Here is a 14574-nt window from a genome sequence, read left to right on the forward strand (position 1 = left end):
TCCAGCCCCAAAATCTGTAAATCCTATAACCGCTGGACTGAGCGACTGTTTGCTCAGATCAGATTTGATCAGTGGTGATCATGTTCCTCGCATCCTGGCTTCTTTGAAACCGTGAGTTTTTAACTTGATCTCGATCCAGTGTCTCCAAGTACTGAAGAGTTTCACAAGATCTGATTACCTCGATTCTGAAGGAACAGGAAGACGAATTTGTTCCATAACTCGCTGATGTCGGCTAAACCCTTTTCTTTCTCCACTTGCGAGGATGAAAAGAATAACTTTTATGGAGTTTTATGGTAGCTGCCATGTGTATTTTTCTGTTGAATTATTTATTGTTGTTTGGAACTCCAGTTTATTGGCTTCTCATAAATTTTACAGTTGTTCCAAGCCTCCTTTGAAATATTGGTTTTAATCTTAAAATTATCCCCCCCCCCCCCCTATATTTTAAGTAGCCTTCTCTCTCATCGATCCATCAAAACTTAAATTATCAAAGGGTTCCTTTCACTGGCAAAAAATAAATAAATCCTTTGCCAAGTTAATTGTGCTGCTCGAGAAGAAACATCTGAGGTGTTTGAAAACCGCTGACATCAAATCCCGGCTTTTCTTCGTGTGGTTCATGGAAGTTTTCAAGACCTTTTAGCAATTTTTTGTTCCAATCAATGGGCCCAAACCGTCTCTCTGGCGTAACTTTTGAAGAAGACACTGCTCTGTTGGGACTTTCTCTCATTTCTTTTGAGTTCAAGTAGAAGAATACTTTCAGGCCTCATGTGATTTGCTATCCTAGTCCATGTAACACTTTGGTCTCTGCTGTTGTGTGGAGATTTTCCAGTCCTGTGTAGGGCCAGCGTGCTGTTAAGTGAGTGAAAAAAAAATGTTGTGAGTTTTTCCTGGTTGCACTTTTCAGCCAAACCTTCAGATTCAGCTAGATTGCAGAAATAGGGGAACACGAGATCCTCATAACTCACCAATGGTCAGAAGATGAAAAACTAAACCAGTCTGTTTAGAAGGCAGCCCTGAGTGTGTTGTAGCCACCAAGGCCAAACCCATCTCTGCTGGGGACACGTTGCATTCTCCTCCTCAGCAGCTAGATCCTCTTGTTACTGTCCATTGAAGATCTCCGTTAACAGCAGGGGAACATCTCCCCCTGTTTCGCTCAGTTAGCACAGTGTAGAGAGGGCTGTCTGCAACCGAGGCAACGTGCTGCTCCGACACCGGCCACCAGATGGCCACCTACACCTGGTTTTCCCTACAGCTTCTCTCGGGAGAGAGCTGCACTGAGAGAAAGCACAGAGAGAGAGGGGTTGGGCCTGGGAGGTGAAAAGATCGCTCCCACTCCTTGGATAAGGCCTATGTGCCATCTGTAAGCGGGCGCACGTCGCTCCTGGGCTCTCGGTTAAACGCACGTCAGTCCGTCTTGACGTGTTGTTTGTTGTGCTTGGCGTGCAGTGGGAAGTCAGAAATGTTGTGAGAGAGTACAAGGGGCTGACATGTGGCACACTGAACACAGTTGCCGTGGTGCTGAGTCAGCGCGTGTGTGTAATTGTGTTCAATGTGGAAGAATAGGGGGATTTTTCGGAGGAACTCTTGTGTTTTTTTGTTTTTCTGTGTACCGAGGCGTGTGGGCGGATAAGTGGAGTGTGTGGTTTGGATCATAGTTTTAATTCCAACTTTCTCATGTGAACATTTTTCTAATATAATTTTTTAAACTGTACTGTGTCCCCTTTAGGGAAACCCACCGTCTACACTTGTTTTTTATCTGCACACAAGAAGGACTGGCGTCTTCGCTGCACATAATTATGGTCCCATCCCTGCGAGCCATGCGGTGCCCGTTTGTCGCAGTATGTCCAGCTTTCACGGTCTGAATTAAAACTGCCCCAGACCCTAGCCCCACCCCTAAACCCGTAAACCCCTAAACCCGTAAACCCCTAGACCCCCAGACCCCCAGACCCCAACAGATTTCTTCAAACTGCTGGGAACCCCTGCTCAAACCCAGTATCGGCCCATCTGCAGGTTATGTAAATATGGACTCCTGTCAGTTGTTTTTAATCAGAGGGGCACCCCATTCCTCTTCAGCCTAAACTCTCCACTGTCTTTGATCTCAGCCGCTCAGACTCCGGGCACGTCTGATTCAGTTATCTTAAGCCACCTGTCGGCTCTGATCTGTGAAGGTAAATGTGCTGTTTTGCCCTCATGTGCCTCTCACAGCGGTGTCACTCACACGGGCGTGTGAAAATAGTTTCTGTAGCGTCACAGCGATGTCTCCCAGGCTTCTCCTGTAGCCATCAGAGAGTCGGGGGGATTTGTTTTGGTGTCATTCACAACTTTACTTTTTATTTGTGCTTGATCATTAACACTCCTATACGCTGCGTGAATGCTGTGCAAATTTCTCTATGTGTTCAGCAGCCAAGGAAGTTCTCCTAATGAGTTCCAATCCGGGTCTTCTCTTTCTGCTCGAGTCCAGAGATGAAGCAGAGCGCAGACCCGTGGACAGTCCGTCTCGTGTGTGACGTCTATAACACAGGTTTATGGGTCGCACTGACACCAGCACCGGTCAGCTCTGTTCCCACTGCCAGATGGCTCACTCTTATCCGACGCTGGTGGTGGACGGAGATGCCGGAGGTCGGTTTCCCCGGTGTGTTCAAAGATGTACAATGAGACGATCTCTGTGCTGCATTCAGACCGTGAGCGGGGAACACTTAGTCTCTGAAGCTGCGATACACGACCTTTCTTCACACGGTGACAGCTGTGTTTACAATCACGCAATCAGAGGATATTTACCTTTCTTATTTTCCCACAGAATACAGTGTCCTTGTAGTGAGAGCTTTATATTGTGACCTTTAGATAAAGCCAGAATAAAAATATGAAGCCTCTGAGAGAGAGACCGAGACAGAGAGTGTTGAAGCCCAGTTCATGCCTGTAAAATACACATTTCTTCATCCTATGATTAGCCAACAGAAGTTTAACCCCCCCTCCCCCTCCCCCGACACACACATTTAGGTGACAGTCATTTAGCTCAAGATTATTTAAATCAGTTAAAACCAGTGTTAAATGCATCTAATTATCTGAATTGGATGTTCGTAATTAGGTAGTAAAACAAATTAGCTCTGCCTGTCGACTAGGACCTACAAACCATTCGAATGTCTGAAGCGTGTGCTGGCGCGCTCCGGGATTTTTCCCTCTGTGTATTTGGCAGCCTATGTCAGCCTGTCGTACACAGGATTAACTTGTTCACATTTAAATAGTGAGGGTGAGAGAATTGGGTCCTTTCTTCATACACCCCCCCTCCCAGATATGCACTGGCTAACCAAATTGAACTATCTTTAAAACGGCTTTAATCTAAACAAATGTGTCAAGAATGCAACTTAAAATCCGACCATAGTAGAGAAGAGTGAGAATTTGCCATGAATAAGTTTCTTAACGTCATGCTAATAACCATTAAAACCAGCCAACCTCAGTTGTTGTGCCGCTCAGATCACTGCGGTCCTGCCTCTGTACAGCTGAAGCTGTGTATCGGGGAGCGCCTGGCCAAAATGTGGATGTTTAAATGAAGACTGTTCCCCAACCCTGGTGAATAAAGCTGTGATCCCTGAGGTTTCCCTGAGGTTTCCTTTATTTCCATCTCTTTCTTTCTCCCCTCCAGTTTATTTCTTAACCTTTGCGAGTAATACTCTCCTATACAGATGTGTATCAGCGCCCCTCTGTTGTGCGTTGCTCAAATCGAATGCCTGACATAACTGCTTGCGACCGTTTTCCTGCAGGAGGAGGTCCTCGCAGAACGGCAATCGCCCGACGCAGGCCCGATCTGCCGCTCTGACGAGACGGTCAGCCGAGGAGAACCACGCGGCTTTCCGAACTGTGAGCATACATCTTTTTATTCTTCCCCCGTCCCGCCCTGTCCCCATTCTCTGGTCGCACACTACAATACCCCTTTTCAACGGGCATATCTGACCCGACCCGTACCAGGGCAGCTCAGCTCAGTTCCGGCTTGGTTCTGGGTTGGGTTGGATGTGCCCGTGAAAAGGGGCACAAGTCTAGTACCTGATCACTAGCCCTAATTAAATTGCCTTGCACTGAAAAAGACACACACTGAGACACTGCGCCTCTCCTCAGCAAATCCATTCTTTACTTCGGTTACTTACCCCCCCCAGTGCCATGTGCGGTCTGTATAGAGGAATGTCTGCGGACTGCAGCCCCATATGGGAAAAGGTTCAATACTGTGTGTGGATTATTTATTTTCACAATGAAAAATAATGAAATAGTTCAATTTCTTAGGTATGTCCGTTCTGTTTTCTTTTGTAATCTGCGCCGAAAAGGGCCCGGGTGTCAGCCCCAGCGCCGGGCAGTAAACGGATACCGAGACTCCCGTTCACGGGACGTACTTCGTGCTAAATGCTCTCACCGAGCCGTCCAAGTGTGTGATTTATAAGACCTTTCCGTGTTGTTTCTTTCACTCGAGAAGGCAGAACTGCACCCTAGAAAAATCATCCTGCATAAACAACTCTGTGGAAATGTTCAAATTATATAATGTTTTTAATAGTCTTCGACCGTGAAACAAAAGCCTCCGGCCCGGTCTGTTAAATACAGGGGGGAACAGCCAGGGGGAATCTGCCCCCCAGCTGGAATCTGTGGCTTTAAAATGCAAGAGACACAAATAGACTGAAACAACCGAGCCGCTGCGCTGAAACCAGAGCAGGTCCTGTGTTTGAATGAAACTAAATGAGATTCGTGTTCCCCGGGTGTGCTGGTGTGCTTTGCCCACGGCTTCTCGAGAAACAGAACAGGGATTTCAAACGGGGCTTTTACTGGAGTCCACAAGTTTATAAAAATAACAACAGAGTTAAAGACTGGGATACATTGTGTTTCTGGATGAGGAGAACGTGACGACAGTGTTCCCAATCAGCGTTGGCAGGTGGTGGTACTGGAATTAAAGTCATTATGATCATTATTACTGACTCACAGAGGGGAAAAACCAGCACGTGTATAATATATACCAGCTGATTCATCCCAGCATAAATGCAGGGAAAGAAAGAGAAAACTAGGCCCAGAATGGCTCGTGTTTAAATTAGGATGCTTCTGTGCATGCGTTTTATTTCCAGTGCAGTGTGGGTCGGAGGTACTGTACAATTCTGAACATCTTCCCAGGTTTTAGATGGGCTGCCAGCTGCCCGACCTGCCTGCCATGCAGACCCGGGGCGGCCTGTGCATTCCTCACGGACTCGCCGGTCGCGGTAGCGCACCGAAGATCAAAGCCCGACAGGCTAAACGATGCTAATTGCGGCAGTGACGAGTTGTGCACTCAGTCGGTAATTAAAGCTGCTCTCTGTGTTGTTTTTTTTGCAGGACGATTGGCGCAGGAGGCTCCTGACCTCCTCCGATGATAGTGACCTCGAGACGCGCCTGAACAGCTGGAATCTTGGGGTACGCGTGGAATTTGTGGCATTTGTTTTTTGCCCTCATATCCTCCCCCTTTAATTGGTGCCGTGGACGGCATTGCAGAACAGGAATGTGGGCCTGTAAAGCCAGCATTAGGACCCCCCCCAGAAACCCGGCCCGCTGCTCTTAATTAGTATGAGGAGAATCAACTCCGAACAGAACAGAAAATACGATTGTGTTTCTTGTTTTTTAGTGTTTTTTTTCAGAGCCGGAATTTAAAAAGTTGTTTGAGGAAGAATTTCTGGCACCAAAGAAAAAAAGAAAAACTTTCTCCTTTCAGTCCTTGACTTTTCATATTGATTTAAACATCCTTTTTAGTTTAAAAATGCATTGAAGGTAGAGCAGGCTCTGTCAATTCCATTATTACTCGAGGAGAGTCTGAGGATGAAAGTATTCTCCAGGCACTTCCCCAAACATCTCACTTGCTCAAACGTATTTGCGAGACGCCCTGTTCTCGCAGAGAGCATTTGCCATTCTGAAGTACTGAGGATCTGCAATCATGTATTTTTTATTTATTAATCGTGCTACATGACAGTAAACTCTTGTCAGCGAGTGTTGTAGTACAAGGAGGAAAGCGTTTCCGAGAGCCTTCACCTCCGATTCCCATCACGGTTATCGAGTTGCACGGCCTCGGGGTTGCGGTTTTGTCGCTTTCCACCCACACGCACAGGCATGGCTCGCTTTCATGGGGACACACGGGCAGACTCGCTCTCCCAGATCGTGTCTCCTGCTGGTGTCGGCCTCAGTCCTTGACACCTGGTAAATGCATCATCGCCACTATTGATTCCAGTCGCGTCTGTAGAAAACGTGGCTGCCCCCCAAAATATGGAGCTTGAGAGGGGCTGTCCCCTGTCCCCCCCGAGTGCCTGTGAAGGATGCTCTGAAGGTGTGGGTCTCGAACGCTCCTCAGCCCATCATCCGGCGCATTACTGTGTCACAAAATGAGGAAAGGATATGGCCAGGCTTTTGTTAATGTTTTGTTACGCTCCAGGTGCTCAGATGTTGCTTTTTGGACTCGCGGTTATTTCCCCTGCAGAGACACCAGCATGACTTCTGAGAGACGCAGAGAGAGATCCCAGGGGAAAAAACGTTTGATGCCGATAACATCTGGGTATCTGGCGGGGACGGACTTATGTAAACTGAATGTTTCAGCCTTTTCACATGTGGCTGCTCCCGTGTCTGCCCAGGAATCAGACGCGAACGTGAGGCATCGCACCGATTCCAGTTGTTGTTTGGGAGATATGGCGCCTTGTGGTCTTTGTGACACATTGTGGGAGCTGAACCCGGACTCGCCAACCAACACAACTGTACATGAAAGCCTGCAACTGTAACTTCTAACAGTCCCTGTTGTTGCTGTTCTCGTCATTGTTGTTCTTTTTGCTTTTTAAAGTTTTGTTTCAGTCATTACACTCAAAGGGCCAAAGGAGTAGTATAGCATTTTTTCTCCACCTGCTGCTGGGGCATAATTAATCAGAGTTTGCTAGTTTAAAAGGGCTCGTCCCTGTCAAGGCCAAATCCACCCCATGTCAAGGTTTCGGCCTTCAGTGGCACTGCAGAACCTTGGTTCAGGAGGGAGAAGGGAATAGACAATTGAGGTTTTATTAACAAGAACCTATTTGGCTCCCTTCAAATTTAATTACGCCCAAACAGGCTGGTGGCTGGCAGCTGTAATTGAGACGATCTCCTCTTCAGTGTGAATTACTGTAATTATAAGTGACCTCTGACCGTGTGTGTCCCTGACTCGCAGTGGCATCCGCAGACATGTGCTTCTCATGTCATAAGCTGGACAGGAGAGTGGGCTACTCGCACGGGGAACGCTGAGATTCTGACCACTGCAGTAATTGATGGTTTTGAAAGGCCAGTTTGGACTGATGCCCAGCTCACTCGCAGTAGCTCTAGCTTTTGGCCGGGGGGCATCCTTTTCATGTCGTCCCATTGAATCTACAAAAAGCTTTTCCATGGTGGTGTGGCGTGCAACTTGACTCTTGAAGGACCTAAAGCCAGTCACAAGGGGCAGTGCATCCGTGGCTCAACCAGAGTTTGACACCAGGTCCCATTCCGTGTCACTTGCCACATGCTCATGGGAAAACCGAGAGGCCGCAGTGCACACAGGCTGAGTCAGAGTCCTCCTGTGCCCATATAGTACATTAGTCTGGTGTGTGAAGGGATGTCTATAGCTCCCTCCCCCAGCTCTCCAGATGAAGCACTCGTTTGCGGACAATAAGCTCTGTGGACATGCCTGGACATCCTGGAAGCTCAAGTAAATAGCTGTGAAAGTGGACACACAGCTCTGTGTGGTTGGCACGGTTCTTGGTAGTTGCCACAGTCATTTCCCTGTACCAGACAGCATTGCCTTCCTGCTGTAGAGAGTGTGGTATAAACTAGCTATACCTTGTCTCAGTCCAATTTGCTGGTTTGCAGCACCTCGTGCCATTTTGTGGGAATAACAATTGGCCGGCACCATAATCAGAACCAAATTATTCTGTCCCCCACACTTGCATGTCTCTTGGTAGATCGATCACGACCCCTGTCGCAGGTTTCCGTTCCAGTGAGGTGTTTTTTGGCTGCTCATATTCGTGGTTTAGGAACTTTCATTAAATCTCAAGTATGCATTTGGAGACGAGTCTATATTTAGCGCTGAGCTGTGCTTGGAACCTGTGTTTGAGAGTTGAAAAGGTCGAGGCCTCGTCTCTGGGATTAGTGTCTGTTTTATTATGTAAAACATTTGAAGAGCCCCCTTTTGCAGTTTCAGCTGCGTGGAGGGTTTTTCAGGAGTATTTCAGTACATAAATAAAAGCTCTTAGTGGCTCTCAGAGGCAGGTTATAGGCGACTGTGCTGATTGGTAAAATGTCCTGTGTTTGCTGCAAAATAAGCAAAGAAAAGTCTCATGCAATGCTGCAGATAAGTGACAAGTGAAATGTCTTTGATTGAGATCTCACAGTACTTGATGGATTTCCTTTGTTCCATGACCGAATATGTCCCTGGGCTTTGTCTGAATTTCTCTTGTTCTTGTGATCATTTATTTTGATGTCAAATTAAACCTCCTTTGTGAGTGTGTGTCAGACCTTGTTGTGGCCCGTGTGCAGATGTGCATGGAGGTGTGCGCTCGGGGTGTGGACACTGAGGTTTGCATGCATCTTTGCACAGCATCAGGGTTGAAAAGCTTTTCAGTGCAGGGCTGGTAATGATCAAGCAGTGAAACCTGAGTCGGGATCCCGCCCACAGACACACTGCCTAGAAACACCTCGGTTTTTGGATTGTGAGATGATAAACCACTTTAAGTGTGTTTCTTTCCCCGCCTAATTAACAAATCCACTTTACATCTGGGCTCTGACATATTAAATTATTGTTTCTTATGAAAATAAAGAAAGAGAAATGGCACTGACCCTCAAAAACTGGGCGCAACTGTCTCTGATACACTAAGAGACACCCTTCACACGACCTATTAATATAAATCACACGCATATGGATTAGACGCACATCTTTACAGTGGAAAAAAAATGAACACAAATTTTTGTTAAATAATCAAACCCCATTTCTCCAACTAAAACCATTTTGGTAAAGGATCCACAGTAACTGATCAACAGGAGCCGATCTCTGTTGTGTTTTCATGCTGGTTAAACCTGATGAAAATATTTAAAACTAATGAATATCCTGTGGAACTGGCACCACTCGCATTGTGTCCTGAAACATCACTGATAACTGAATAATTTTGAAACCATGATAACTAATTTATACACAAGATAAGAGGTATACAAATGTTTGGTAATGCTGCTCTGTGATTGGCTGGTTTCTCTCATGTGATTTATGATAGTATTTAGTGGGGCATGTTTAATATAGACTCTCAGTGGTCACCTGCCTGTTGACATCCCTACTGATGCATCTCAGCACCTCGATAAACAGTTTTAGACAAAAGACAAACAAACAAATACACAAACAAACCAACTCCCTTTCACAAAAGCAACTGCTGCTTAAAGTGAAAGAAATAATGTGATCAGCATCAACAACATGTGCGTAATGTCTCTCCCCCTCGAAATTGCTGCTTTGAGGATATTTTTCATTGCCGCCGGATGAATCATGCTGTAGGATTATTTTTTTCTGTGTTTCTACATGGTACTTTTTTCCTTTTTTGCCCTGAGTTGATGACTTGTTAATTCTGTGTGTTTCCTTCAAATGCGGTTATGGGTTCCTCAGGATCCGGCTTTGTAGCGGTCACCGGGCCCTTTCGTGTGGGATCTGAATGAGCGTATAGTTTCGCAGCAGAACGACTTGAAAGCACTGGGGAAAAAACAGAAAAAACAAAAAGCCCGTTGCGCCATCAGATGTGTACGGTGCAATAAAAGTGCGTGTTATTTGTTGTCAGCTACAAAGTGGGATCATTTGGCTTCAAAGGACATCTGGTTGGTGTTTTGCGCTCGCTGGATACATGGGTAATGTTGCCAAAGCTTTATAAAATATTTAGAGAAACAGAGGCGCGGATAAGTGGCCCACGACCGATTTGAGGGGAATCCCGAGTGTATTTCTGTAGTCAGGCCCACCTCCATTCAACCTGTGTCTTCAAGAACAAGGCACGGATCGGTATGTACCGTGAGATATGTGTTGTGGTTATGTAGTGACTGTAGGGGTTGTCTGAGGGGGCAGGCGGTGGGGATCGCAGGCACTCGGCCATGGGTGTCTGACTGGCCTCCTTTGATGGGATGTATGCATCAGAGAAATGCAGCCTGTTGAGAAACTCTCCGCCTGGACACAGTTGTGCCCGCAGTCCGACAGAACCAAGGCTGCAGATGTTTCTGCGCAGCTGTGTTCGATTTCTGTTAAATACACAAACACATGAATAAATAACAGACAGGGAACAGAGTAACCGTTTGTGGGCCGCTGTCGTTGCCATTCCCAATGCCAGGCAGTAAGCGGGGCGCGTCCCAGAACACGTTTCCAATTAATACTTCCTATCCCACAGCTTTGTGTGTCACTTTCATTTTAGGGGATGTGTTGTTTTCCCCACACTTCAGCCATAATTGGTCCTTATTGTCGGGCTAACGAATTGAAGTCCTAGCTGGTGAGCATCTAACTTGTTTAAAGGTACGGATTCAGAACTATGGAAGTGGATTTAAATAAGTAAATAAATACAACATAAGCAAGAAAAAAGCTAAATCCTCACATGGCTGTTGTTTGAAAACTGTCAACTGTCAAACTGTTGTTTTGAAAGCTGTCTGTTTGCAAAGGGTCACATTTTTACAGCAATCAATTTATTAGTTGCAATATTTGTGTGTTTATGATTGTTTGACTGTGTCTGTTTGTGTGATTGTTATTGTGTTACTCTGTGATTGTGTATGTAAAAACACTGCTAGCAGAGTAGGTTTAGAAAACTACGTCTCTCAGTCTGATCAATCTATACACACACACTCAACGTAGCAGTGACAACAGACAGATGAAACAAGAGTGACTCGGATCAGAATGACACACAACAGATTGTCAATGTACAGGCTGCCATACAGACAGAATTGGACTGAATGGCCAGAGGTTTATGTATCTTGAGCAGCAGCTAATGCTTTGATGCAACGAGTTTGATGAAAAATGTTATGTAGAGTTAATGTGTCTGCGTTTGAGTTTCATCTTTCATTAAGCATGGTGAAATGGGTGTCCCATGATTCTGACCAGCGGCTCTGAATGTGCACTGCTGCTTTGCCCATAAACGGACAGGGATCGTGTTCAGATCATTGTTTGTTGACAAAAGAGGGACAGAAAAGAGAAAAAAAAAAGAAAAGAGAGAGAAACGGAAGTGGGTTAAGAATACACAATAAGTAGAAGTGGTCTGGGATACTCTTTAAGATAAACAGTTTAGACACATGAAAGAGATGGTATTTAAGTCACAGCCTTTGAAGTTATTCGTCATTGTTTATGAGCGATAAAGGGGGGCTGCTGGTGGGAGGGGGGGTTTAGGCCATGTCAAGAAAATACAAATGAACCAGAGGAAAAACAACCCACAAAAAAAGTGTGTAAGGATTTGTTGCATTGTTTTGTTTTGCAGATTGAAAATCCCCGGTATCTGCGAGCGAACCCTGTGCCCGTGTCTCCGGTGAGTTTTCCGTTCCCCAGTGGCCACGGCCGGGCGGTCCACAGCGGGCCTTTGATGAGAGCAGCTATGCTTTCCCACTTGAAACTGACTCTTCCCAAGGTGTTGCCTTTGATCACTTAACCTGATCTCTCTCCTGTTACTAGATTGGCCTCAAAGCCAGCCTGGGAAAAAATAGCACCTTCTGTGACGAACTGACTTCCGCTCACATACAAGAGAAAGAGGTAGGAAGAATAAATAATTATAATCATCATCGACACACTGGTCCAAAAATGCCCAGTAGTGGCTCTGTCTCATTGTTTCCCACTGACTGTGATAATTTTCTACCAAATAATTAATTAATTTAAAAATAAACAGCTGTGTCAGGGGGTCATTTTTATATAGAATCATTACTTGATATTTAGGATAAAAGTACAGAATAAAATGTAGAGATTGTTTGGCAGTTTTTTGGCGAATTTAGTCTCGAGTCTCGGCCTGGTCTGGGGTCACTTGTCCTGTCATTGACCCGCTGTGTCTGTGTTTCTAAACATACCCCGAGGAGAGAGCTGACAAAACACACCAACCCCTTCTGGTTTGGTATCGTGAAAGAAGTGGAATACAAGGGGAAAAAAATAAACAAATAGAATAAGTCAATTCATCAGATTCTTCTGAGAATCGAGCGAAATGGTGCTTAAGAGCTTTGCTTTCAAGGTCTGAAGGGCTTAGCATCAAGGTTTCTTTCCCACTGAAATGGAGGAGAGCAAGGTTACCATGCTCGTATGGGCGTGCCTGGCACTGAGCTCTCGTCGAGGCTGGAAGAACAAACACTGCGGGGGAGACGGCCCCTGCGGGATGCAGAGTGAAACAGGTGCCTGACGGAGGTGCTATTCCTGTGTCCTCTGTTGGACAGAGAAGAGCTGGACAGGTGGTCAGGGAGGCAGAGGGGAACCAAGGGGAACTGAGACACTATTTTAGGAGAGGCATTGATGTTCATTGATGTGCACTGTGTGAATGGGAAGCCGCTTCGCTATATATTCTGTGCGTGTGCGTGTACACAGGGCAGTGATATCCCAACAAGGGGTGTGGGGAAGGAAAAAAACAGAAAAGACTTTGGTCTTCTTCGAGACACAACTTTGTTGTAGTTTGTTTTGATTTGTCTACAGCTCCAACAGTACGTGTATACACTTTACCACCAGGGTTCTGCGTCTTTGTTCTCTGTGGTGGTGTTGCGCTCATCCATGTGACCTGGGCACACCATGTGATATGGACACACCTTGGAAGCCCGGTATTGGCAGTGGCCTGCTCTTCAGTAATCCACGTCCCGTTCATATGCAGCCGACATCTGGGCATTTCTACACAGTGCAAACTGGTTGTAGGTGATAGTTCTTCATGTGTTTAGTACGTTTCGGTGAACGGGCTGGGAAAGACTTCGAGGAACTGACCTGACTGGTCTTGAATCTTGTGCAATGCTGTCTTTGTTTGATGTCACCTGCACAGGTAGTCACTTTACAATGCAATGTTGCAAACCAGCAAAAGAAAACCTTAGTGTCCTGTTCCGTTTTCAATTATTATATTCTGTTATAATTAACTTACACCCTGGAGTATTCTCACATGTGTCCGTTTGTGTTGTAGATTATGAATCTAGATCAAATAAAATTAAAAATGCTGTATTTTTAGAGAAACAATCTTTTTTTGTAGCTGCTCTTTGTTTTATCGTTGGAATCGGCAGGTGTATCGAAAAATCCCCAGCACAGAAGTGTCACCTTGCTTGAGGGTCACTCCTCTGTGGCTGTCTTTACTTATTGTTGTGGTTTAATTTTGTGTATAGGGGGGAAACCCATCTCCCAAAAAACTAAAACTTAAGTATCTGTCAACATGCTGGTCTTAAGTTTCACTTCCCATGAAACATGAAGACCTTTCTTTTGGGTCGTCTGTTGGGAGTTGAGAATCGCTCCGTTCTTTAAAGTCTTCGTATCGAGTGCATGGTTTGATGTTGGCCAGGGGGGGCCGTGTGTTTGTCATCAGTCAGGGGTGGGCAAGACCAGCGGTACACTCTCCCCCGAAATGGACGCTTAACTGCTAATCGTTAAAGCGTAAGAGAAGACCGCAGTCAAAGCGCAGGTTACTGCCAGTGTCGTACCAATTGAAAATAGGGGGATTCGATTGGTTTTCTGATCCAACGCTGCTGGGCGGATGAAGCTGACCAACCCGCGATGTCTCTGCAGCAGCGACATGCCTGGGCTCTAAATGTGACGGAGAAATCCTGATGTATTAACATTGCAGCCTCAGCGGTTTAATATCAGCTTTCTGCAGCTTGCACCGTGTCCTATTGCATTGAACCGAAGCCTTTTGAATGGGTTTGTTGTGTGTGGATCGGCTGGCTCGCCACTTTCACTCTCGCAAGCACTAAATCCAAAACACACTATTTATTCATGTTTATGTCGTGCACATTATTGGTGGATTGTTTCACTCGTGTTTAGTTTTGCTCTTTCAACCACTGCCTTGGGCTTACCTCTGCGTAATGCATTGATAAATACAGAGTCTAGAGCAGCCCTGCCCATGCGTCGGCACATTTGGCAATGTAAGGTGTCCACAGTGCAGATTAGAGATCTGTAATATAGCTGGTACTTTGCAGCCAGCTTAAAGAAGCTTTAGCACATCTAATCTCCCGGCCACAGAGAGATGCGTTCCCTCTCAGCACTCTCACCCTGTCCTTTAAACCGGTGCTCTGAATGGAAGGGAAATGTTTTTGCCAGCTCCCTCTCGCTGGAACATGTTTGTTCATCCCTGGTAATTATCTCATAACAGCGTTTTTGTCGAACATTAGATTTTTGATTAGACGCTTTAAAGTAGAGTCAGGGCGTCCAGGTTTTCACAGCGGGGTGCTGCTTCACAATTCTCTTCCGCGCCGTCTCGTGCTAAATCCCCACGGAGCCCCAGAGGAGAACATTGATTTTCTCAGCCTGTTTTTAAATTACTGTCTGAAATAATCCACTTTAATAATCCTGCTGGTTTTCTTTTGAAACCTCTGATACAATCCTGAACACATGAAAAATATGTGCCCCAATGATACCTTTACAGAGAGGGGGAG

At 45.8% G+C, this 14574-nt stretch overlaps 1 protein-coding gene across 2 annotated transcripts in view; it reads left to right on the forward strand.

Annotated features, from left to right (window-relative positions):
* Positions 1–14574, forward strand: part of cep112 (centrosomal protein 112) — a 119161-nt gene that overhangs the window by 7416 nt on the left and 97171 nt on the right. For both annotated transcript variants that reach the window (XM_066704260.1, XM_066704261.1), the window contains exons 5-8: positions 3756–3852; positions 5338–5415; positions 11460–11507; positions 11651–11728. In XM_066704260.1, coding sequence (XP_066560357.1) covers positions 3756–3852; positions 5338–5415; positions 11460–11507; positions 11651–11728 — 301 coding nt within the window. The remainder of the gene's footprint in view (positions 1–3755; positions 3853–5337; positions 5416–11459; positions 11508–11650; positions 11729–14574) is intronic.

This window comes from Amia ocellicauda, chromosome 5 (genome assembly GCF_036373705.1).
Source record: "Amia ocellicauda isolate fAmiCal2 chromosome 5, fAmiCal2.hap1, whole genome shotgun sequence".
NCBI lineage: Eukaryota > Metazoa > Chordata > Actinopteri > Amiiformes > Amiidae > Amia > Amia ocellicauda.